Here is a 23,815-nt window from a genome sequence, read left to right on the forward strand (position 1 = left end):
ATTTAATCAATATGTTTAATTGTTTCTTTCAGATGAAATGTCAACAACAACACTGATTTGTACATCACAGGCTATAATATTTAGCTTCATCATTTTTCCTATGGACTGTATTTAAAGATGGACGACACTTCTCCACTTTCTCCCACCATCCAGAAATTAAGCCAAAAATATCCTGGATACAAATGTCGCCATTGCGCTCGTTGGAAGCAAGAGTCTGCGATGTTGCCACGGTAGAAGGGTCGGGAAAATGAACATACACCAGTGTGATAAGAACTCATCAAACCTTTATTTGACATGTACATCAGTCCACATCCCATTAATTAACATGGAGGAGGCAGGGTTTTTTGACCTATACTGCAGCCAGCCCCCAGGTGGCGTTCAAGACATTGAGGCTTCATATTTGGGGAGCAGTCGTGTCTATGGTTTTTCCCAAATTGATCACACAGTTTTCACGTTTATTGGGTCCACGTTAAAGACACAGCTAAATCCTTTTCAGACTGACATGCAGGACACCTTCATGAGCTTCGTGAAATTATTACTTTTTAATTATTTGTATGAAGTTGTTTGTGGCAGGAGGTTCGTCTCTCCGTGTTGAAACATAATTGTGGTTGTCCTCATTTACTACACTGTAGTTCAAAGTAATTTGATAAAATGGATGTATTCTATCAGCAGGCTGTGTGATTTCTTTCAGATCTCCCTGCTGTGTGTGTGTGTGTGTGTTTTGTGAATGTGGACAGGTAAGGACCACACCATCACTGCCATCCTGTGGTGTACTGGAAATACAGCTCCTCTTCCTCAACAGTCTTTTACGTCTGAGTAACACAGCTCAAAACAGGACAAATGTTTTTTTCCATTTCCAGACGATTTTCAACCCCTGCAAGCGATACAACTTAAAAGGTACACAAGAGGTACAGGGAATTCATGTCTTATTTATTGAAACACATTCACACATATAGGAAAACTGATGTCTTAAAAAATGTAATATCACACAGCAGAAAAAAAAAACTTATCTAACACTCATTTCCGAGAAATGCCCATTCTGATCTCAACTTCCCTCTTTCTCTCGTATTTCTAAATTTAACCTCCCACAGATTCTGAATAAGCAAAAGGGAAATGAAAACTGTTGCTCACAGTTTCACATTCTCTCAATATCTATGCCATGGACAATATTCATTATTTAAATGGGAAAAGAAAAAAACAAAGCAATCAGGTAGAAAATGTCAATCTTGCACTCAAACTCTTCACTTCTTCATGCCGATGGTTTCATACGTGTCCTGGGCATGAGGGGTCAAACCCTGACAGGGAGACGGAGAGGGGGAAAATGAGCAATCATGTGTAGGGTTACATTTTAAATGAATTATTGTTATTTTTTTAACATCATTCACGGCATAGAAACTCACAGTATAGATGCCCTCTTCAGCATTCTGCTGGGGGGAAGGAAACAACAGTTTGAGAAACAGTGTAGGCAAACACATACAACTGAACTAGAGTCTCTCCCTGTGTCACTCGACTGCGACAGGATGCATGTGTGCGTCGTGTGTGTGAGAGAGCACCACACTGAGGTGTGCACACATTAGAGTGTGTGTTAGTGTGTGTCTACGTGTGGTTAGATTTGCAGGGTTTGCGGCTGGTCATAGGAAATAATAGACTAAAAAGGCAAAGCTGTAGAAGTACTTAAAAGAAATACTCATCTTTTCTTATGCTTAGCAAGTTAAAACCAAGAGTATGAATACCACAAAGTATATATGTTGTCAAAGCTGCCGTGTTTATTTCTGATTTGAAAGCAGCTCCGGACATTTAGTATTTCACTTCCTTAAAGTTTGGTGAAAGACAGATTGAATAACACTCGCGGAAAATAGAGGCGGCAGGCGCAGGTGAGTTCTCATTTTAAGACACAAGTATCGACCAAGCTCAGAAATGACTGCCTCCTACATTTTCCACAATGCAACCAATTGCTACCAAGCCTTCCCTGACTTAGTAGCAGTTCTAAATGTCACATGGGAGAGTTAAAGCAGCATAATATTGAAGTAAATTGAACTACAGTATTCCTTTTTGGGTGATGTATGTATTTTTACAATATATTGAACTGAATATCGGCTCCTCGCCACATTTGTATTCCTTGCCAGCTGCCAACACGGGCAAAACTGAATGTGTTAAAAAACTCAAACTTAAAAAACCCACAAAAGCCAGCCACTGTGGGGCTGCTGTAGTTGTTTTTCTTTTGACAAGAAGTATGACGTGTGTCAGTTTCATTTTTCTAGTTGCCTGCAAGTGTTTTGCCCACTGAGGTTTGACCTGAACCATGTGGTGATTTTTGCCTGCGCAGGGGCCTGCTGCCTCAGTGAGTGTGTGTGTCAGGTCTGTGTGTCTCTTCAGTGTGTGTGTGTCAGGTCTGTGTGTCTCTTCAGTGTGTGTGTGTCAGGTCTGTGTGTCTCTTCAGTGTGTGTGTGTCAGGTCTGTGTGTCTCTTCAGTGTGTGTGTGTCAGGTCTGTGTGTCTCTTCAGTGTGTGTGTGTCAGGTCTGTGTGTCTCTTCAGTGTGTGTCTCTTCAGTGTGTGTGTGTGTCAGGTCTGTGTGTCTCTTCAGTGTGTGCATTCTCTCATTACCTGCTTCGGCTTTCCTGTTGCAGGGCCAGCTGGCTTGGCACCGTAGAACTGTTAAAAAAAGAATCATGTGAAATTCAAATTTTAATATTCGATGAAAGTCCGTTTAAGATGAATTAAATATTAAACTAAACAGTTTGGTTTCATTCATTTAGTTTAATAACATGATTTTAACGTGACTTCCTCTGTTTGGGATTAGAATGATTGCACATGTGAAGCAACACCCCAGTTTATAAATTATCATATTATATTTATGCACATGGGGGCGATTGTCCCCCTTTAAAATGAAACAATGGAGCATAGGTATTTATCTACATCATGTAACCTGCAAACCTTAATTTTGCAGTAGAGAGCTGTCAGGATGAGGCCGTACAAAAACAGGATCCCATCCAGCACATAACAAACATACGGTTCCGGAAGAGAGGCTGAGGAAACACAGGTGAACAATTGGTTAGGAGCAAAAACCGTGAACAGAAACGGCACTGCCAGTTACTGTTTGTTGATAACCTCGATACTCGTCATTTAAAAGGGACGACATAAAACAGACTCCTGGCGCTGGAACGACTTTAAACAAACACACAAAGCAAGAGATATTCAGTGAGCACCCATAACACATGGCGTCAGTGACGATGAAGACACTTCCTTGTTCTCTACAAAACGATTTTAAGGGCGACACCATTTCAGATTGTGAAACAAACAGATGCAGCTGCCATTACATAAAAATCCAAAGTGTGCAAAACAAACAGATTGAAGCATATTTCTTGCAAAAAAAGGGAAATGTAAATATGTATCATTAAGGGAGATATGATTTGAATGAGTAATTTGGTCAACAATCTAATCAAATGGTTGTGAAATGATATTTCGCAAATATTGAGAGACTCATTTTCAGACAAGCAGGACTTCCGGCCAACACTAAGACAGCAGTTGCTGCATGAGAGAATTTATTATTATTTCAGTGAAGATTATTTGCAGTTGGGGATCATTGCCGTAGCAGTGGATCCTTGATGTCAACTATATCTTGGACCTTCACAGCTTTGCTGTGTACACAACCACATTAGGGCTGCAGGTCTGCACCCAGTTTGAAATGAAGAATGATAAAACATTCTCAACACGATCCACTTTTGGACACATGTGGATCTGTAACAGCAGATCGTTCCAGTTTTTAAAAAAAAAAACAGTTACAGGTTTTAAAAGAGCTGGGCTCTGTCTTTATCTGTAAAAAAGATCCTATGAGAAAAAGGACATGTGTACGTGAGTGTTTTTAAACTGGCCTCGGTTTCCGATGGATTTCTGACTGAGAAAAAAACCCGTGAGCTTGAATTAGAATCATCGCGGGTACATGTGCTATTTACTCTATTAATATGGTTCACAAAATGCATGACATAACCAACATCGAGGTAAAACTAACTTCTCCTGTGAGTCCCCTGCAAGTGCAGCGTTTGTTGCACAATGCTCTAAAAAACACACATGGAAAGGTTTATACATTTCTGTAATATATGTAAATAGAAAGACATGTGTATCATGGAATGTACATATCCATCCCATGTTCATATATTTATGCAGTATAAATAGTCCTCATTTTAACACTGGTTTTAAATGCTTTGTTTTCATTTGTGAAGTGATTCATGATCAACAACTTTAAAAAGTGAGATTTAGATGTTAATGGATGGAAATATTGCTCCACTGCACCAACTTTATTTCAGATTTCAGACTTTTACACTTTACTTCTTATGTCTTTTATTTGTTAACTGCCATACTCCATTTGCTTTAGGTTTAATAAACAGGACCACTTCATTGTTCTTTGTTTTAAAAATACACAGGGAGTGTGTCACAAGACAGAATGTAAAGGCAGCGTGTAAAGGTAGCGTGTAAAGGCAGCGTGTAAAGGCAGCGTGTAAAGGCAGCGTGTAAAGGCAGCGGGACGCGCTGAGCATAAGTCCTCGTATCGCTGTGACCTATTTGTTTGATTCAAATTAGAGCAATGACACAAACTCTGGAAAACTCTAAAGGTTAGAGAAGTAAGAGAATAAATGAAATATACATGTTTATACTTTTAATGGGTAAAATAAATCAACAATCCATACTTTAAATAATAATAGTATTTGATAGTATTTTTCCTCAATAGTTATGAATACATGTTATAAACACATTATTTATTTTTCACATTTCAAGTTGTTTTAATAAGGTAGTGAAAATAAATGTTCACTTTGTTTGAACTCTGTTAAAACATACTTTTACACCACATAGCCCACATTACTTTAAGTATAGAATGCAACTTAACTAAAAGAATAACATTTATCTTCCTACATTTTGACACAGGAACCATGACATCATTCCTGTCATCAAACGCCATCTTCTGTCATGCCCTCTCCTTCGTCTTCCTTTTACCATTATCACAAATTCAAGGAAATGAATCACATTTCTGAAATCAGCAACCACATAACTGGGCCCACGCTCCACTTAGAGAATCCTTAAAGAATAAATAAGATTACTTCTACACTTGCTTTTTCTCACACACACACGCAGAGCCTTGACACTGTTGGACATTTTGGTCTTGTGGGTTGTAAATTAAAACCATCCTGTAGAATCAACATATATAAGCTGAAAACAGCATCTAAATTTCTTGAGCTCTGAATGCCTAACTGCAGATGTGTGGAGAGCGATGTGTTTTTTTTTTTTTCTGCATCAACATCTCCTTTTTGTTTCCGCAGCTCAAATGAAGAGCTGGTGAAATGAAGAGCTGGTGAAAAGTAAAAACTGTGACCAGCATAACCAATGATCTAATATTCTATATGTGACTGACGTGTCAACACTTCAGTCTGATTTAACTGTGTATTTCAGGCTCACAGCTGATGAACAATGTACAGTTTCATTTTTCTTGTTAATAGGACTTCACACACACTCACTCATAGTTGTAACTTTAACTTTTACTGTAGATCACAAGCAAGACCCTGTAAGTAGGCCGAGGCCAGTTGTGGTTTGAAATGTTATCGCTCAAAGCCTAAATGAACACGTTTGAATTTATTTATATCTGCCAATTATTTATTTGAATTAATTAATTATTTGGTCTGTAAAATGGTGATCATGTCATTTTTGTCTTATAAAAAACCGTCCACAACCCCAAAATATTTAGTTTACTATTATGCAAGAGAAGGAAAAGTCAAAAATATCCACATTTGAAAAGTAGTGAGTATTTTGTCTATAGCATGATTAATTACTAATTTAGATCCCAACTAATATTCCGTCAAACATTTGAACTGAGCTCGATAGATATTCTTCTTGATGGCCAAGTTTGTATTAGAGCCCCAATAGCCTAATAATTGTCTCTTTAAAGGGTAAATATACAATTTGTCGTATTTAAAGTTACTCTAATTTTTATTTTACTTGACTTACCTTTTAAAGCAGTGTATTAAATACTGCTCATGTTTTTTTAATTATAGAATTAAAGATTACATGCAGCGAAAATATAGAGTATAACAGTAAAGTTAGTATAAATGAACTTTGGAGGCAGCTGAATAGGAATAAAGGAATATGTCCTTACATTCGTCTAATGGCTGCTGTATAACTGTCCTAAAAGGTGTGTGGTCCAGGTATTCATGTTGTGGGGACGCAAATGTGTTTACAAAGCCACATTATGGGGTGTTGTCTTCTTTATAGGGACAAAAAGCAGGTACTCATAATGTAAATCATTACATTTTAAAGTGAAGACAAGTTTTATCATTAGGTTAAAGTTATGTTAGGTCTCTGAGAAATCTGTGTTATTCAACGGAATGTCCACTTCAGTCATGGAAACACAACAGTGCGTGTGAATGAGAACTGTCGCACTGAACAGCAGTGTCAGCTTCTGCTTTCACAGTTCTCCTAAGTAAGGTTGTTCTCATGAATTAAAATGACCAGTGTGACGTCTTCAGACGTTAAACCAGATCAGTAGAAAAAGGTTCAATTTACAGTTAACACTCACCAGCAGCGCTGCCAAAACACATCCACAGAGGAGCAGCCACCAGCAACGGGCTCCTGCCCCACACGGCCATGATAACAGAAACACAGGACTGGGCTCTTTCAACAAGCGGCAAACTCAACAAGTTGTGGTCTTTTTAGTTTCGTATGTTCTTGTGAAGACTTAAGTATTGCATTAACCTCACAGAGGGGAAGTTGTGGTCTGAGCTCTGAAGTCCACTTGTCTCGATCTCATCAGACCACTCCCCCTCCCCCGTCAAGCCAGAGGAAGGACCCATCGTCGAGGCTTTGCTGTCTTCTTTACACTTTTTTCACTCGTGTTCTCAAACAACTCAAGGAAATGGAGCATTTGAAAAAAAATAATAAAAGAAATAAAAGTGTTCCATCGCTTTACTGTTCTGGTCATAAAATATTTATTAGGTTAATTTGGACATTGTACATCAACGATAATGAGCAGAGTCACCTGTCAAAAGTCTCACTACAGCGAATAGTGAACAGGAAGAGAACCTGACTAACAGATGTGCGAAGGGCAGAATGAATTCTCTTCAGGGGAGCAGCCCATTAGCAGGGTCACGTTAGCGGTCCACTTCGCCAAACACTATGTCCTGTGTACCTGAAGGAGGGAGAGCAAAGGACTCAGTACAATGCAGCAACATACACATGTAGATTTCTGCAGATGTAGTGGCTGTCTGTCCTCCTGAAGCATAAACCGTGTACTTTTAAACATCACGTTGACGTTTATAATCACGTTCTTACCAATAATGGCGACAACATCAGCTAGCATGTGTCCTTTGGCCATTTTATCCAGACCAGCCTGCAAAGAAGAAAACATGTATTAACATTCAGTAGCAATGAAGACAAGCCCCACTATTCAGGCCAGATGAGCTCATATAAAAGTGCGTATACATTATTCATGAGATTATAGCCTGAAGTTAATGCACTAACTACTCTAATAGTTTGTTTATGCAACTTTAAAGACATTTTAGCCTTGAAGACCAAAATTCTAATGACTGCGTCGAACAGCAGTTCATGTACCAATGAGCTAAGAGGACGGCAGGAAGGAGGCAAGAGAGGGGGTTGGGTCTGTGTGCTTTTAAAAATGGTTGTATAGTGCTATATTAAATGTACTTAATGAACTAAAAGTAGCCTTTAGGACAAGATGTTAAACATGCTGAATAATTGATGCCGGCTGTGTTTAATATTTCACGGTGTCTTATTAAGTTTTTAAGAGCGCACCAAGTGAGCGAATCCAGGAGCTTTGATCTTGCAGCGATAGGGTCTGCTGGAGCCGTCCGACACCAGATAAACACCAAACTCTCCCTGCAAGAGACACACACACAAATACACAACAGTCAGCATATTACATCACAATAATCCCAAGAGGCCCACAAAGGCTTCCCAATTAATTAAGGCTCAAAAGTCCTTCTGTATACTGAGGATCTACAATGAGACACTGAGACACTGTTTTTGTTTGTTGTGTAAAAAGGGGACACTTGATATATGGGGAGTCTATTTGAACGTCTCAGTTTATTGAGTTATTGTAAAATTGTTACATTAGAGTCATAGAATCACTGCACGGCATGCAGGATGTAACGTATTCATTTATTGTTTCTGTTGACAGCACATCAACACCAGCATTAGCACGCCTTACCAAAAGACCATTCCTTGTTAAGGTCGATGTCATCCACATGTATGGCTTCTTTTTTTCATCCTCAGATATATATTTCTTTTTATTCCAGTTTTGCAAGTCACGTGTTAGAAACGTCATTAACGTGCCCACTAGCTCACAGTGAATCCTCTGGATAATCTCCTGCTGTATTTTTTAGCTCATTCCGACATTATCCAGAGTTTTTGCAAGGGGTCTGGCAGGAGAATCTCCATAGAAAGTCTGCAGCAACTGACTCAGACATTTGCATTCTCACATGCAGTCCCTCTGGATAATTCCAGGAGAATATCCGGAGTTCGGTGCATGTCTGAAGGCAGCTTGTGAGTGTTGTTACCTTTGGTGCCTCCACAGCTGTGTACGTGGACCCTGGGGGGACCTGGTAGCCCTCTGTGTACAGCTTAAAGTGATGGATCAGAGACTCCATGGACGTCTAGGACAAGAAGCACACAAGACATGTTAAGTCCCTGCTGCTGCACACCGAAGCTCATGGAAGTTGACTCTCCGTTGACTGAAATGTAAAATTATAACAGTAAGGTGAACTAGAGGTGATCTTCTGCCTCAAGAGCAGCCAAATTAAAGTGGATTTTTTAGTAGAAGTGGCCTAATTCTGTAAAGAGGGTAGTGCGAAGACAAATTAGCGACACCAGTGATATTTAATTAACACAGAGGACAGCTGAAGCGCAGGGGAAAACCCAGAAATGAAAAAGGTGCCAACATTTTCAAGATTAAATGGCCCTGTAGCCGTTTAAAAAAATTAAAAAAGGCATCTCGCAGAATGAAGCAGCACTCACCTTCATCTCAGACCTCTTGGGTGGGGCCACCTTGGCGTCATCCACCTTAATCTCTCCTTCTGGCATCATGTTGAGCGCCTGGTGCATGATCCTGAGGGACTGCCTCATCTCCTCCACTCTGCACAGATACCTGGAAAACACACAGAAAGCAGTTGAAGCTACTTTATAGATGCCGTAAATCTTGCAGATAGGAAAATCCACCACAACTCGTCATGTGCCATGAGTCATTCTGAGAAGGTCACTGGTGAGGAGCGCAAAATCCATCCTCACAAACCAGACAGTCGTTTCTTTAATTTTGTCTGGATAACATACAATTGATTAATGTGTCATGTTCTACACCAACAGCTCCCTTACATTCATTTTTTAGACATTGTGATGAGAAACACTGCCACAATGAGAATAGTTCACCAGCAGCAGTGCGCTCACACCAACAGCTGTGTTTGCATATGAACAATGATTTATTTACACATGGTTGGCCAGTAATGTAACACAAGCCTTTCTAATAGACTCACAGCTACACTGAAGGTTTACTGTATTAATGAGGTTGCCTACTTAATGTCAAATTAAATATGTTGGTTTAATGAGGATTTATAAAATATTTTAAATTAAAATGTAAATGTATGAAAATTGCTTGGAATGTTTAATGTCTAACAGATGATTTCTACATGATAAATCAATAAAAGCACAAGTGGTTTAAATGTAGTCTGCAGCTGTTGTCTGTGAAATGCCAGAATGAACATGTTTATCATATTAAAGCAGCTCCCACCAGCCAAGGACTGCATCTATCCATTTTCAAAATACATGATTAACGCTTAGTTGTATTTGATGATAGAAAACTAATTCCCCTTATCAATCAACGAAAAAAATATCAGATGAAATATCAGTGAAAACTTTCAACATGGATACAGAAACAAAATGGGGCAGAAAAACTAAAATAAAACAATAGCTACACCAATTTGTAAATCTCCATACCTGTCATAACAATCTCCTTTGCTCCCGATGGGTACGTCAAACTCCACCTCGTCATACTTGTCGTAAGGCTGAGACTTCCTCAGGTCCCACTTGATGCCCGACCCTCGCAGCATCACTCCACTGGTGGAGGAACAATGACAAAGGGGATAAATATCAGAGCTTGTATTGGTTTCCGCTGAACAAAACCAAAGAAGCTTTCCGAATTTTACTCCCATTTCTAATGGCGCTAAATGTGTAACATTTCAATCAATCACCTAGAGATTTGAGAACGTCATAAAAGTGAATTGATCACACTGATCAGAAGGGTTACCTGAAGCCGTAGTTGAGGGCATCCTCAGCAGAAACCACCCCAATGTCAACAGTACGGTTCTTCCAGATACGATTGTTGGTCAACATCTGCGAGGAGGAAAACCGCCAGACGCAATTATTTACTGCAACTATCTCCACTACATCCTTACTGGGCTTAATTGTTTATCTGAGCTTGCGAGAGGTGGAGAACATGGTACAGTCACTCACCTCTTCTACCTCATCGATTCTAATGGAGAAATTCTTGCACCACTCGTAGATGTCGTCCATCAGACCCAGGGGCAAATCCTGGAACACATTTAACACCATTAATAATTCATGGATGATGCGAAATAGTTTGAGGAGGTGATCTACATTTGTCATGTACTTGATACGTCCTTCTAACTGCAGGATTATTGACAATCAGTTCATCGCAGGGTAGCTCCAAGACTGTATATTTTACCAGTCCTATCTTTGTAGCCGTTAAAACAAAACCCAATTTTCCTGAAAAGATTATTTTGTAAACCCTCTGAAAATAGTTTGCATGATCGTGTTAAAACTGATCTAAAATATAAACAGTAATAGTTGGAACACTTGTTCTTTTTGCAGGAAGCCATGGCCTCTTTCTTCTCCCTCATCACATTGTAGGCTTATAATGATGTCATCAGGTTTCACTACATGTAGTAAAACACATGTCGATAACACTTGGTGGCGCCAGAGAGTGACTCTAGTGGTTCAAACATGTGGTTTTAATTTTTGTATTTTATGAATTTAATTATCATGGTTTATCGACTTACATATTCCTTTCAGTTTATATTGTGCAGAGTTTAGTGATATGACGCATTTGAATATTGTCCAGAGAGGACGTTACCACATCATCAGCTCAGACAAACCAGTCACAAACAGAAAATGATGAGGTCATTTGTCCTACCTGATGAACACCACCAGGTCTGATGTATGCAGCGTGCATTCTGGCTCCAGACACTCGCTCATAAAACTCAAACATCTGAGAGGAAACAAGAGTCAATTAGAAGAACTCAAGCAATATACAGTTAAAATATTCCATTAGTGTATTCAAAATGTGTGTGTTCACACTTGCTCCCCCCCAATATCTGAACACTCCAAAATAAAACTAAATTTGCACTTTAACAATAAACCCCAAAACTAATCAGAAGTTAGGACCTGTGCAGTCCTTGAAGTTTACTTGTGTTGGTTTGATTTACTCTAGAATTTATGGGGCACTTATTTTCCATAAACACAAGCTGGAAAAAAGTCAAATATTTAGTTGAGAAGCGCACAGCCAGGATATTATTATCCAACACCATCGTTCAATAACTACAACTGTCATATACCAACATATTTATATTATTATTTAGAGAATAGGCAGGTCTGAAAACAGCACCATATTAAGTTTTAAAAACGAACTCAAACAGAGTGATTCTGTGATAAATACTGCGACAAGGCATTGAGCAGCAGCAATCCTGACCTTCTCCCTCTCCTCGAACAGCCAGAAGAAGGGGGTCATGGCACCAATGTCGAGGGCGTGAGTGGTGATGGCCATGATGTGGTTCAGGATGCGTGTCATCTCTCCGTACAGCACTAAAAACACAACAAAGAACACATAGAGACATTTAGAGCTCAAACGGTGGTCAATTAATTAATTTGTTGATTGATAAACAATAACTGGGCACCAATTTTCATTATTAACGAATAGTTTTAAGTCATTTTTCAAGCAAACGTGAAAACAATTCATCGGCTCCAGCTTCTCAAATGTGAAAATGTACCGGTTTTATTTGTTTTCTCTCTGGTAAATATCTACTGGTTCTATGTCGACTTGCATCCTGGGACATTTAAATGGGGATTTTTCTTTTGCCACTTTCAAATTCACAGACCAAATAAATTTGAAAATAGTGCCATTGATTAGGTCATTGATTAAACAAGATATTTTATGGTTTTAAATCATTTGATTTAACATCTGAATCCTCTGAAGAATCCGCACACACTCAGACTGTTTCTGGTCTGTACCTCTGATCCACTGGGCACGGGGTGGAGCTTGGATGTTGAGCAGCTTCTCCACAGCCAGAGAGTAGGCCTCCTCGTTACACATCATGGAAACATAGTCCAGACGGTCAAAGTAAGGCAGAGCCTGAACCCAACAGAAAAGAGGAACTGAAGCAGGACTTCCAAGAATTAAGTAACACATGACACGATGAAGGGTATTTTGAAATCATCTTGAAACACTTCTGCTGGTAATTTTGTCATTTTGATTAGGCAAGATTTTGGTTTAAGGCCGTTGTCAGGTGGTTATCAGAGAGGTATTATAGTCATTACCTCTTCAGTGACAACGTTTGAGAAATAGATATGAGTTAGAAAATACAGAAACACAGTATTTAGGTTTAATACCTGCAGATAGGTCTTGTACTCTATGAGCTTCTCTGTGCCACGGTGAAGCAGGCCAATGTGTGGGTCACATTTCTTGACTGACTCTCCACTGAGCTCCATCACAAGACGCAGCACACCGTGAGCTGCAGGATGCTGGGGGCCGAAGTTGATGGTCAGGTTGGCGACTTCCTTCTCTGCAGGAGGATCCTTATCTGAGAGAAATAAAAAGGACAAGATATGAAATATTAAACCTTTAAAGTATGGAAAAAACTGATTTGATTTAGATATGCAACTGAGCTGTGTCCATGTCATTGGAAATAAAGATTGAGTCAATTTCAGATGTAGCTTGAACCAAAGTTTAATAATAATTTGGGCCAACAAATAGTTCTAGTTTGTAACGATGTACAGGCCTAAAGCATTACTTTCATCAAACTTGTACCCATAGAGCCACAGACGAAAATGTATAAAATACTCAATCAGGTATAAATCAAGAGTAAATATGAACAATATGTTAATTCACAAATATATTACAATGTTTTAGCTTTCACACACATTTGTCAATGAAACATTTTACATTTCCATTTGACTTAAATATATCACAGCTTATAGTTAAATGAATAGTAAGTAGAGATCAATAATACTTTAACAAGTGGCCTGAAAAGTGTCACTGTGCACGTGGATGATGCATAGACTGTATATAAAGAGGGATGATGGTACCATTCCATGGGGGCGGGGTCCACTTCTCATTGATGGCAGTGGGGTACATCACTGCCCCAGCAAACTGCTCTGTCCACTCCACATCCGGCTGCCATTGCTTCTGCCTGTGAAAAACATGGAAGGTATTCTTACTACTAGGTGGAAGATGTGCTGGGAATCGTCAGTTTTGCAGAGCAGATCAACACAGATCATTAGAAACACATGAATAATCAAACTGCCTGCATGTTGCTTATTATTCTACTGAGGCTGTCGTCTGGAAGCGATGAGGATCTGGGACTAACTCTCAGATCTACCTGATGACGGAACCATACAGAAATGATATACTGTATCTCCTCAATATAACAAATAGGTGTATAGGGCTTAAAGTCAATAATGACCCTGTGTACTGCTGTATGTGCTGCACTAAAGGAGCAAACCCACCAGAAACGAAACAAATGTGATTGTAATTTACACGCTCTCTCGTTTATGAGGAATTGACATAACAGGTCCTCTGGTTAGCTAGCACGATAGCAGCTTCGTCTTCCACGTCGGTCAACTGCACTGCTACGTAATTCACAGCCTCGTTAGCGGGAAACATTATCAGTGTTGTTTAACAGTCTGGTCGAATACTCTGACCTGAGCCTGAGCCCAGAGGATGCACCGAGGCTGTGGTCAACACTGACACACGTTGGCTAACAACGAGAAGGCTAACAGCCACAGCCTACCTAGCATGAAGGCTAACATAACACCGCGGCCTAAGCGACTTGTCAGCTTGGAAGACATACCCGCCATTACAATGTGCGTGTCTCATACAACCCTTTCCCATTTAAAAACATAGTGCAATTAATAGTAGACGACTCTTATTATCCTGCAGTCGGCATAATTAGCATTATGCTAACATGTTATTGTGGGGACTCAGCCTCCTGCTGCACACAAAGCGACGCGTATCGTTATTTTTATGTTGGTTAACTTACCGGCTTTGCAGGACAGCACAACCAGGAATGAGCAAATTGTTATTTAATAATACTTTGGTTGAAGGACGTCCTAGTTTAGTAAGCGACCTCAACATTGTGGCCGCCATCTTGGCTGTCGGACAACCTCTGGCCAATGACGTAGAGGAGTTTCTTCTTTCCTTGTTTCAGAGGCGCATGAGGTGTGTGGCTGCCACCTACCGGCAGGAATCATCCCAAACTGAAAACTGAACTGAAAACTTTATTTTATTTATATGTCTTTAAACAAGACTGTACCATCATTACATTTTTTTATATTTTCATTTTGTTATTTTACACATTTCTATTTGTTTTATTTGTATTATGTTTCTCCTCATCTTATTTTTTGATATATACAGATTTTAGTAGTTTTATTTATCTTACCTTGATTGATGTCTTTACGTCTTTAATTTCGCTTGACAATTGTTTTAAACTATGCTTTCTGATTTGTTATCACTGGAAACCTCTGTGTATGACATGTGCTTTAGAAATAAACAGCTTTGTCTCTCCTTAAAATTAATATAGGATGAATATAGAATAATCGTCAGACCTTTGCATAACATTTACCAAGAGAGAAAAAAAAGTGATGAATTTATTATTTCTTATATTAATATTTTAGTGACAGAATAAATACCAAATCCCTGCACCTGGCATATTTTAAATGAATGTTATTTGTAACATTCGCTGTGAATTCATCAAATGTATGATATTAAAGGTATATCTAAAAATAATATAATTCAATAATATAAAATAAATTATATATAATATATACAATTCAATGAGTGTGTAAGAATATATAAAACAGGTTTAAAACAGAAATCCATCCTGTATTTGGCCTCCCATACCCATCTGATTAAAGATGACAAATTCTGCATTTTATAAAAAACAGTGCTTTTATTTATGTAATACTGTGGAAAAATAATTACATACCATTTTTAAAAAATATTGAAGATAATGAAATTAAAAAATGAGAGTTTAACGTTCGTTGTACATCTGTTGAACAGTTTTCTCTGCTACGAAGAACAGTACAATAAGATAAACATTGGATTTTTCTAAATTCAAAGACACAATAATACAGGATACAGTCCTACCAGAGGTATAAAAGTACTGTAACAGGATTGTGAGCGAAATGATATGGACATATACAGAAACACACACCCACACACACTTGGACACAGACATGCTCGCACACACACATACTGTATACACAATGACATGCATACAACAGCCGCACGCTCACACACGAGTCGGTCACTGCAATGTTTACAGAATCCGTCCCACACACACGCAGTCATTCACGCGTCTATACAAACACACTGTACAAATCGATGTGTGCGCGCCAACGCCCACACACTCTCCCTCTTGGTCTCTCTTGGTCTCTCTCTCTCACACACACTCGCACACACGCTCACTCTCATACACCACTATATGTCAATATTGTGGACAAGCCTTCAATGAACCTCTCCATACACATTCTCCTCTGGCTGTTTTTTTGGCAGACACACAATGAGGAATGATTCAAAATGGAAATGTATGACACGTTCCCCTATAAGGCCACTCAGTTCTCAACCCAACATCTGTGTTTTTCTCTTCAGGCCGCACCAGGCTTGTAGTTAAGAGCTCAGAGGGAAAAGAAAAAAGGCTCCAGCCGACGAAAAAACGTCTGGGAATGACTCAAGGCCCCCGAGCCTGGCGTGTAAAGCGACACTTGCCGATAGAAGGAGCTTCTACTGCATATACACGGTCTAAGGTGAAGAAAAACATCAACACTTGGCACTAGGTTTCGTTCAGACGCTGATATACCTTTCTGATGCCCGATTTCAGGCTCTGTTGTTGGCACGACTCTTTACTCTGTCTCAGTGGGTTTCCCTCGGAGGAAATCGCCCGAGGTATGTGCACTCCCGTTCAAACTTTTGGTCCATACATACACATTACATGTTTTACATTGACAAAAATAATTCTGTAATGTTAAAAAATAGAATACAAAGCTCTAGTCTGGTGTGCAAATAAAAAGAGGACATTACACAGATATAGATAAGGGACGTCCAAGCACGAATACTGTAGATGAAGTGCAAAATGATGACCCCCAACCCCCATCCCCTGCCCCAATACACTCCTCCACGCTGCCTAACAGGCATGATGGCATGTACCACTGTACAGAAGGGCATTCTGGGATACTCTATATATGTGCTCTATGATTGTTGAATAAGACAACCAGCAAAAAAAAAAAACCGCGACCAGAAATGATTTCCACTGTTTGAGGTTTTTCCCAAACCATCTTTTGCCACAGTTTGCCTTAAGACGTTCACTCTCATCATTTACAAAGTCGATCCATAGCGAAGGCTATGAGCTCCAAAGATCTGTGATCTCTCCTCCTCTTCTCTCTGGTTCTCGCTCTTGTTCCCAGTCTTGATTGTGACTTGCGCCGTCCGCTCTTTCAGAGCTCAGATATACAAACACATCGGGAGTGAGGGAATTCAAAATTGCGTGGAATTTCCCTTCCCTGTCTCACTAAAGCTCCCTCTCCCCCACTCGTCTCTTTTTTTCCCTCTCTGTTCCTCTGCGTTTCTCGTACCCTCCCTGTCTCATGGGCATGGTCTTCTGACTGTGCATGGGTGTGTGTGTGATGTTATATTTTTGTGTCCTGTAGTCGTGTATGCGTTCAGTAGGATGTGTTTGGCGTGTGAAAATGTGCGTGTAAATCTGTGATCGTGTGTGTTTCTAGGTGTGACGCTATTTATAAGATGCTTCCTCATGCTCAGCTAAGACTGTGAGGTGGTTCTGCGTCTCTGTCTCACACGTGAGTCTGCATCCTCTGTGTGTGTCGGCTGTGGGAGTAGTCAGAGTGTTGCGAGGTGTAGGAGAAGCGAGTGGAGCTGCCGTACTTCCCGAGTCCAGTCTCTGATCCCGAGGGAGGTGGGCCCCCGGGACCCACCCCAACCCCAGGGGCCACAGGGCCCCCAGGGGCCCCAGGGGCCCCCACGCCAGATCCCACCCCGTACATCTCATAGGATGGGCCGGCCTCCAACGGGGCCAGGCTGGATGGGGCGAAACCCATACGGTAGGTCTGGTAATGCGAGGGGTAACCGTAGTTGTCGTAGGCCAGCTGGGAAGTGGAGTCCAGGAGGCTGCAGTCACCTTGGTAGTCGCTGGCTGGGGGGGCGGGGTTGGCAGGGGGCTGCTGGCTCTGGCCCCCACGGGTGAAGGTGTTAAACTGCGCGTAGCTGATGTGGGACAGTCTAGAGGGGGGTCTGGGGTCGTAGCAGGCCTGGGGGCGGCCGGGGGAGGTAAGAGGTCCAGGGGGACCAGGGGCTCCTCCGCTGGCTGTGGCTCCTGAGCCGCCCGCACTGCTGCTTATAGATGCAGCTCCCCCTGGTGTTCCTGTAGGGGAGCGGTAGTCGGAGTAGTGCAGGGTGGAGCGGGAGGCAGGGCGGCCTTCATCGTGGGTGGAAGCTCGCACGTTGTAGTAGCCATTGGTCGGGTCCTGGAGACAGAGATAAAGAAACAACAAAGATATTATAATGAGATTTATGGTCAAAATCATTTTTATTCAGTGTATAAATATAAGGTAAGTATGTTCATTATATTGTTATGTTCTCTTCTGTTTGCCACAGAGAAATCTTCTCTTATAGAAGGTCAGAGGTCAGGGTTAGCTGCATGCCTCGAGCTGCTCAGCATCCAGGTTTGGATTCATTAAGACTCTGTTCTGGCTCTGGCTTTTTTTGTGACTCAGCTGCTTGAGGTCAGAGTTTCCTTTTTTCAGAAATATATGCAAATGAAGTTGCGGAGAAAAATCCGGCTCTGAACAACAGCAGCGACACTCACTGTACGAGCGGATTAGTGTCACAGTTACACTTTACACAAGTAATCCATCCAGACTGGCATCATGGAGCACAACGTCAGATTAGAATAAATAATAATATTTAGTCTCTCACGTACCTATAGACTTTCAAATAAATATTCCTGAAGAATTATAATAACATTTGGATGAAAGTTCTGGAAGCATGACATGGAAAAAAGCTATATCTGCTGTGTCCCTATTCTCTCGATACCACTTTATGGTTAATACATACACTGTATTGTATATACAAATTTTCTACAAATGAATGTACTGAACTGTTTAGTTCTAACAGTAAATAAGACAAGTTCATGTCGGACAAACAGAAAGTTGGCAAAAGCATTGTCCAATGACCTTACAATGGGAAAGCCCCAAAAATAAATAAAGTAGAAGTAATTTCTTGTTATATTTGACATATTCACGGGGCAGTCGCACCAACATCTACATCTGTTTTAGTTTTTTCTGGCCGAGAGCAGCTCCTCAATTTCCTTTGGAAATAGGATCCAACACAAGCAAAGCTCGAAAAAAAAAAAAAACCTGTCTTGGTATGTACACGGAGTTTTTTAGTTTAACTTCAGTGTGTCACGTTTCCAGCGGGAGAAAACTGCACATGCAAAACTGGCTTTGTATGGAATTCACACAACTTTCACATTTTTGACCGAGTTAACAAGAAAAAATCTGAAATCAAAATGTCAGCGTTAAACTCCAGGCCTCTCCAGCCGAGTGGATCCCTGCCAGCACGCGGGGTCGTGGAGGAGAGATGCCCCCCCCCCCCCCGCTCACTGCACCCCCTGCTGAACGCTCGAATGTTGCTTTACAGATTTTTCTGACATGATTCTACCATCTCCTTGCCACACATGTACCCAGACTTCTCCCCCAACCAACTTTGCTTCACTGCTTTGCGGCTTCAGGCAGCAGGAAGTAGAAAGAAAAAAAAAAAAAAGAAGCAGTCTGGCTGAGGCTGTTGTCGGGGTGATCTAACCACCTCCTGGGGTGGATTCATGTCTGAATTTGGCAGCTTTACGCGTGAAAATACATTCATCACCTTAGTACAACCCCGCGGTGTCAAAACGTATAAATGATTCATGCCAGCTGAATGGGCAGAATGCGCCTGAACGTCCTTTGTTCTTTTTCATTTTCGTTTTTTTTTAACAAGTGCTGCCTTTAAATATCTTTGAAACAATTGCGCCAAATTTTTAAGTAATAAGAGAAGCCAGCCTCACAGTTGGCCTGAGAGCGAAGGGCAGGGAGAGACCAGAAATGAAAGAACGGCTGACCGCACTGCAGAATGTTTTTGTCTTAAATATCCCACTCTGTTGTTCTCACAGATATCGAATAACACTCAGTTTTGAAGAAATTCAAAGACAAAAGAGACCACCGGCACAGGAAACACATCTCTGCTGAAGATACTGTGAGGTCTCCATTAGATGTTTTTGTTGATAAATCCAAATGACAATCTGGCTCAAAAGCAAAAAAATCACATTTTTAAAAAGGTTTCTCTTTCTGCTGGACACAGCCGACAACACGTTGCCCAGAGGGAACCGAGCAGCTAAAGCCAGAGCCCATCGTACTGTAGAATGAGGAAAAGTAAAACATCTGTATGAGGGAAGTTTGTGTCGATATGGAGGAAAAGTCATCGCCTGGCATTTACTAACATGTTCTGCTACAGTTTCATAATGAACCAAACACATATTGTTCACATAACATAAGAGATACACTTCTACCCTTTGGTCATTTTAGAAATTTGATCCTGAACCTTGTAAATTACAGATACAATTGTCTTATGAAACGTTATTTTTATTTAACATGTTTGGGCCCCGTCATTTTAACTTTAATATCTCACACGACTCACATGAATGTATTTTATTTGGCATTTTAAGGTTAAAAAGTCCAGTTTTTTCATTTGTTCTAATCCATAATCCTTCTTAAATGTCTTTTATTTAGGGAAATTGTGAAATTGTTTATTAGAATGCCCCTATGCTGTTGTTTATTCTTCTTTTTCTGCCTCAGTAATTTAACTCCATATCATTGTAAATGAGGGTCACACCGCAACGACCCTAAATAAGGGTTGTATAATTACATTGAAAATGGGAGTTTTGATAATCAAAGTAAACGTCATCTCCCAGAAAACATTAGGTTTAATCATTAAACCTTGGAACTGCAGCAGACTTATTATTTTTTCACGCGAAAAAAACAAAAATCCATACTTCTTTACAGCACCACTGGAGGGTGATTGATCACCTTTATTATGGCAGTGATGATATCAATCGATGGACTCATTTGGGATCATATATTTATGAATTAGGGTTTGTTTCAACATCAAAAATTGAAGTGTGCTCTCCCTCTGAGCACCTGGCAGATGCTCTCAGTGTCAACCTGTTGTGACAGCAGCACAGTGCGTCACTCAGAGTCTCAGCGTCACTCATGATTAGGGTATTTCAAAACCTTTGAGATACGATAATAATAATTAGAATGAAACCTTTGTCAAAAAATGAACTCCACAAGACCTCACTGTGACTTCAGTCTGATTTCCTGTCGGCGTTCTGTATCTTTTACACATGTTTTTCTCCCTACGTGTGATTTTTTACCCTTCTTAGTGCATTCTAGCTCTTTCAGTAGGAAAGAAAGTTGCTTTGAGCTCCTTCCATACAAATACGTTTTAACTCTGCTATCTCAATTCAGGGTCTGCATCCTTCTGAGGCTACATTTTAAGACAGTGCCATGACTAGCCATGTCCCATTTCCCATTGCATCCTTCCATCCCTGAGAAATGAAGGGGTGGATCCTTCCTGGCTCAACCTATCCCAGGATTCAAACCGTTTCAAAGAGGTAATGGCGCCGGCAAACCACAAGACGTCCGATGCTTGAGTATCAGGGCTGCACGCTATATCGAAAATGTATCGTCATCGTGATATCAACGTGCGCAAAAGACGGCTTAAACTGCGATAAATGGTGTTCCATGCGCCATGCATTCACGCTCTTTATGTCAATATATGTGTCCAATCAGATGAAGCCCTGCTGCCCTAGATAATAAATTAAAGATATTCAGATCATTGACGGGTTTTTTACGTTAATGAATCATTGTCGGAACAAGAGAATAAGAGGAGAATAGAGAGATAACAGGGAGCGTTTGTCCCGAGTCAGATTCATCACTATGAGCGGTTAATTATATAAAAGAATTGTGTAGCTTATTTATGATCCCAAAACCTGAGGGAAAAGTAACAGCGCACGCACACACAGACACACACTACAGACAGAGCCGCTAAAAACTGTAAAAAAATAACTTTTCACGGTCCAAACATGTATGAAAAGACCCCAAATGAACACTATAGGTGGACTTAGTGGAGCTGCGCATGGCTCACTGGTGTCTGCCCCGGACTGGTGACAGTACACATGTTGAAAAAGATCAAGGGGCATTCAAAAACGTTGTAATTTTAGCTCTGTTGCTTGGTAACAGCAATGAGGGCTGGACGAGCCGGTGACACCGATCGCAGAAATCCTCTCATGACCGGAGCGTCTCATTTAAGTTCAGCCTTCACAGTCTATACGGCCCACGATCAAACAATTCCTGTCCACACTGACCAATACATTCCCAGTGTGCACGAGTGGTCGCGTGGAATGCGTCTTCAGGCGTGCGAGTGTGGACGAGGACTACACCTAATATGCAGCCAAAAACCCTTGCGTGGACGGAGATCGTTTTAGTTTGAAGAAGAACGTAGCCTCAGGTTTTCAAGACCATCTGTGTCCTGTGGGAATGAATCGAAATGAGTGTTTGCTCACCTTTAAGTCGTACTCCTGACGGGTGTCCAGGGTGTCACTGCGGAGGTCGGACTTGAGCTCTATGTCGTCTTTAAATGGCTGATTGGAGGGAGAGAAGGACACAGAGGGGAGAAACTAAACGGTCAAACAACAAAACAAAAATGGAAAAAGGAGGAGGAAAAAAGGAGGAGAGAAGGTGACAACAAAACAGGGAAAGAGGGAAGGAGGTAACGAGAAGAGAAAATGGAATTATAAGTGTTAAAAAAAGAGGGGAAAGCATTGAGTTTGTTTTTAGTCAGAAGGTTTTAGCAAAGGGAGAGGTTGCTGAGTTAATCTGAGGTTTTCCTACGACTGCAGGCTGTATAAACAGAGTCCAGCCCAAACACACACACACACACACTCATCCTGCTGCTGCCGCTCACCGAGTACATGGCCTTGACCATGCGCGAAGCCGTGGACACGCTGCCGGAGTCCTCCTCCAAGCTGTGGGTCTCCTTGTTTATCGTCTCCACCTTGATGTCGGGCTTACCCAGCGTGACCCCGCGCCGACCTAGAAGCAAAACACGGCAAGGTTGAATGCAGCTGGACACTCGCACCCCCGGCCGGCGTGTTTTCACGAGCTGGAGGAGCAGGTTCAGAGGGGGCACCTATATCCATATGGTGAGGAGGAAGTTGTAGGTACGCAGCGAGGCCTTGTGATGAGCGTTTTTTACCAGATCGTAAAACCGTCTGATGAACTTGCAAGATGCTGTTCCCTGTTCCTATTTAAAATCCAGAGGTGAACGTGCTTTTGGGGTCGTTGCTTCAAAACTTTGGAACAGCCTCCGTCTTTCCATCAGATCTGCGGTTTATCTTAAAAGGCTTCTGAAAACTTGACTGATTGTTTTTTTATTACTTGTCATGCACTTTACGTGCGCAGCCTAAATCAGGCTTACGAGACACAATTATCCAGATAAACTAAAAGAACAAAAAAGAAACCAGAAACCAGAGCAGCAGCATCAATAACAAAACCACACAAATAAACCATCCTGACATTTTTTTTTAAACAAGATTTAGAAACAAGGATTTAGTTTTGTCCTCATCAGAGCATCAGAACATTCCTGGATTTTAAACAGACACTTATTGTAATGGTACTTGTCTTTGCTCTATACAAAAGAAAATTTGGTTCATTCACAACCTCGGCTAATTCACACAAATCACACAACCGGTTTTTAAATCGACCAACTTTGAAGGCCAGAGGAAGGATTCCTCTGCTCAGCTGTGCAACCAGAAACTTTTGACTCCTCCATAAGTTTGCTGTAACATGATTCAGTGCCATAAGATGCTTGATTTTAATATATAATAGTGGTCCGCCTTGGTCAAACGTAGCAAGTTCCTACCTTCCCTACATATACTGTAATTCAGCTTCAGACACATGTGATTTACTCAAAAGAAAAACCTTCTTATTGACCCTTTACATATTAAGCAAACAAATCCACATATTAAAGCTTAAAAAGGCAGCTCTGTTCTATATAGACTCTGCTATTTTATATAATTGTTTATTTTGGTTGCATGCTTAATTAATGTGTCTGTGTTTATGCCCGATTGTTGGTTGTATGTATTGCTCTTTTTGAAATGTGTGTATTTTAAACAACATATTAAGCACATTGACACTGTGTCTTTTAGAAAGTGCCATACAAATAAATGCGTTATTCTTTACATGATTGTTAATGTGTTATATTAAATGTGGAGGTTATGACTCACTGCCTTTGCGCTGTCGGTAGAAGATGAGAACGAGGACCAGCAGGAAGATGAACAGGAGAATGGTGGAGCCCACTGTCCCACCAGCGATTATTCCCACCGGGACTTCCTCTGAAATGAGGGGGAGAGAAGGAGATGG

The 23,815-nt window shown here is 40.8% G+C and overlaps 3 protein-coding genes and 1 long non-coding RNA gene across 7 annotated transcripts in view; 1 reads left to right on the plus strand and 3 right to left on the minus strand.

The window, feature by feature from the left end:
- The first annotated feature begins 199 nt into the window (after positions 1-199).
- On the plus strand, positions 200-7,616 carry LOC117779275. Of its 2 annotated transcripts, none has more exons than XR_004616972.1 (3): positions 200-638; positions 692-978; positions 7,607-7,616. It is a non-coding gene; the product is annotated as an uncharacterized LOC117779275 (long non-coding RNA). The 2 variants fall into 2 exon arrangements; XR_004616971.1 differs by lacking the exon at positions 7,607-7,616 and adding an exon at positions 3,559-3,568.
- On the minus strand, positions 1,055-6,743 carry fcer1g (Fc fragment of IgE, high affinity I, receptor for; gamma polypeptide). 2 transcript variants are annotated; one of them, XM_034615319.1, is made up of 5 exons: positions 6,564-6,743; positions 2,936-3,027; positions 2,617-2,653; positions 1,401-1,429; positions 1,055-1,295 (listed from the first exon to the last, which is right to left on the minus strand). In XM_034615319.1, the coding sequence occupies exons 1-5, from the start codon at positions 6,631-6,633 to the stop codon at positions 1,242-1,244; spliced, it is 282 nt and encodes a 93-aa protein (XP_034471210.1). In that variant the 5' UTR covers positions 6,634-6,743; the 3' UTR covers positions 1,055-1,241. The 2 variants fall into 2 exon arrangements, with proteins under 2 accessions (XP_034471210.1, XP_034471209.1); XM_034615318.1 differs by having other exon boundaries at positions 1,401-1,424; positions 2,606-2,653.
- ndufs2 (NADH:ubiquinone oxidoreductase core subunit S2) lies at positions 6,954-14,471 on the minus strand. The gene is made up of 14 exons (XM_034615313.1): positions 14,326-14,471; positions 13,373-13,476; positions 12,677-12,867; positions 12,299-12,419; positions 11,760-11,872; positions 11,205-11,279; positions 10,505-10,582; positions 10,299-10,384; positions 9,989-10,108; positions 9,017-9,146; positions 8,560-8,655; positions 7,796-7,879; positions 7,316-7,373; positions 6,954-7,172 (listed from the first exon to the last, which is right to left on the minus strand). The coding sequence occupies exons 1-14, from the start codon at positions 14,430-14,432 to the stop codon at positions 7,135-7,137; spliced, it is 1,401 nt and encodes a 466-aa protein (XP_034471204.1). The 5' UTR covers positions 14,433-14,471; the 3' UTR covers positions 6,954-7,134.
- Positions 14,472-15,210: 739 nt separating this feature from the next.
- The window catches only part of kirrel1a (kirre like nephrin family adhesion molecule 1a), a 33,454-nt gene continuing 24,849 nt past the window's right edge, over positions 15,211-23,815 (minus strand). Inside the window, exons 12-15 of one of the 2 annotated variants that reach the window (XM_034568678.1) lie at positions 23,680-23,787; positions 22,359-22,486; positions 21,958-22,071; positions 15,211-17,824 (exon numbers count right to left, since the gene is read on the minus strand). In XM_034568678.1, the coding sequence (XP_034424569.1) occupies positions 17,135-17,824; positions 21,958-22,071; positions 22,359-22,486; positions 23,680-23,787 (1,040 nt within the window). In that variant the 3' untranslated portion in view covers positions 15,211-17,134. The remainder of the gene's footprint in view (positions 17,825-21,957; positions 22,072-22,358; positions 22,487-23,679; positions 23,788-23,815) is intronic. The other variant, XM_034568679.1, reaches the window with a different exon arrangement.

This window comes from Hippoglossus hippoglossus, chromosome 18 (genome assembly GCF_009819705.1).
Source record: "Hippoglossus hippoglossus isolate fHipHip1 chromosome 18, fHipHip1.pri, whole genome shotgun sequence".
Taxonomy (NCBI): Eukaryota; Metazoa; Chordata; class Actinopteri; order Pleuronectiformes; family Pleuronectidae; genus Hippoglossus; species Hippoglossus hippoglossus.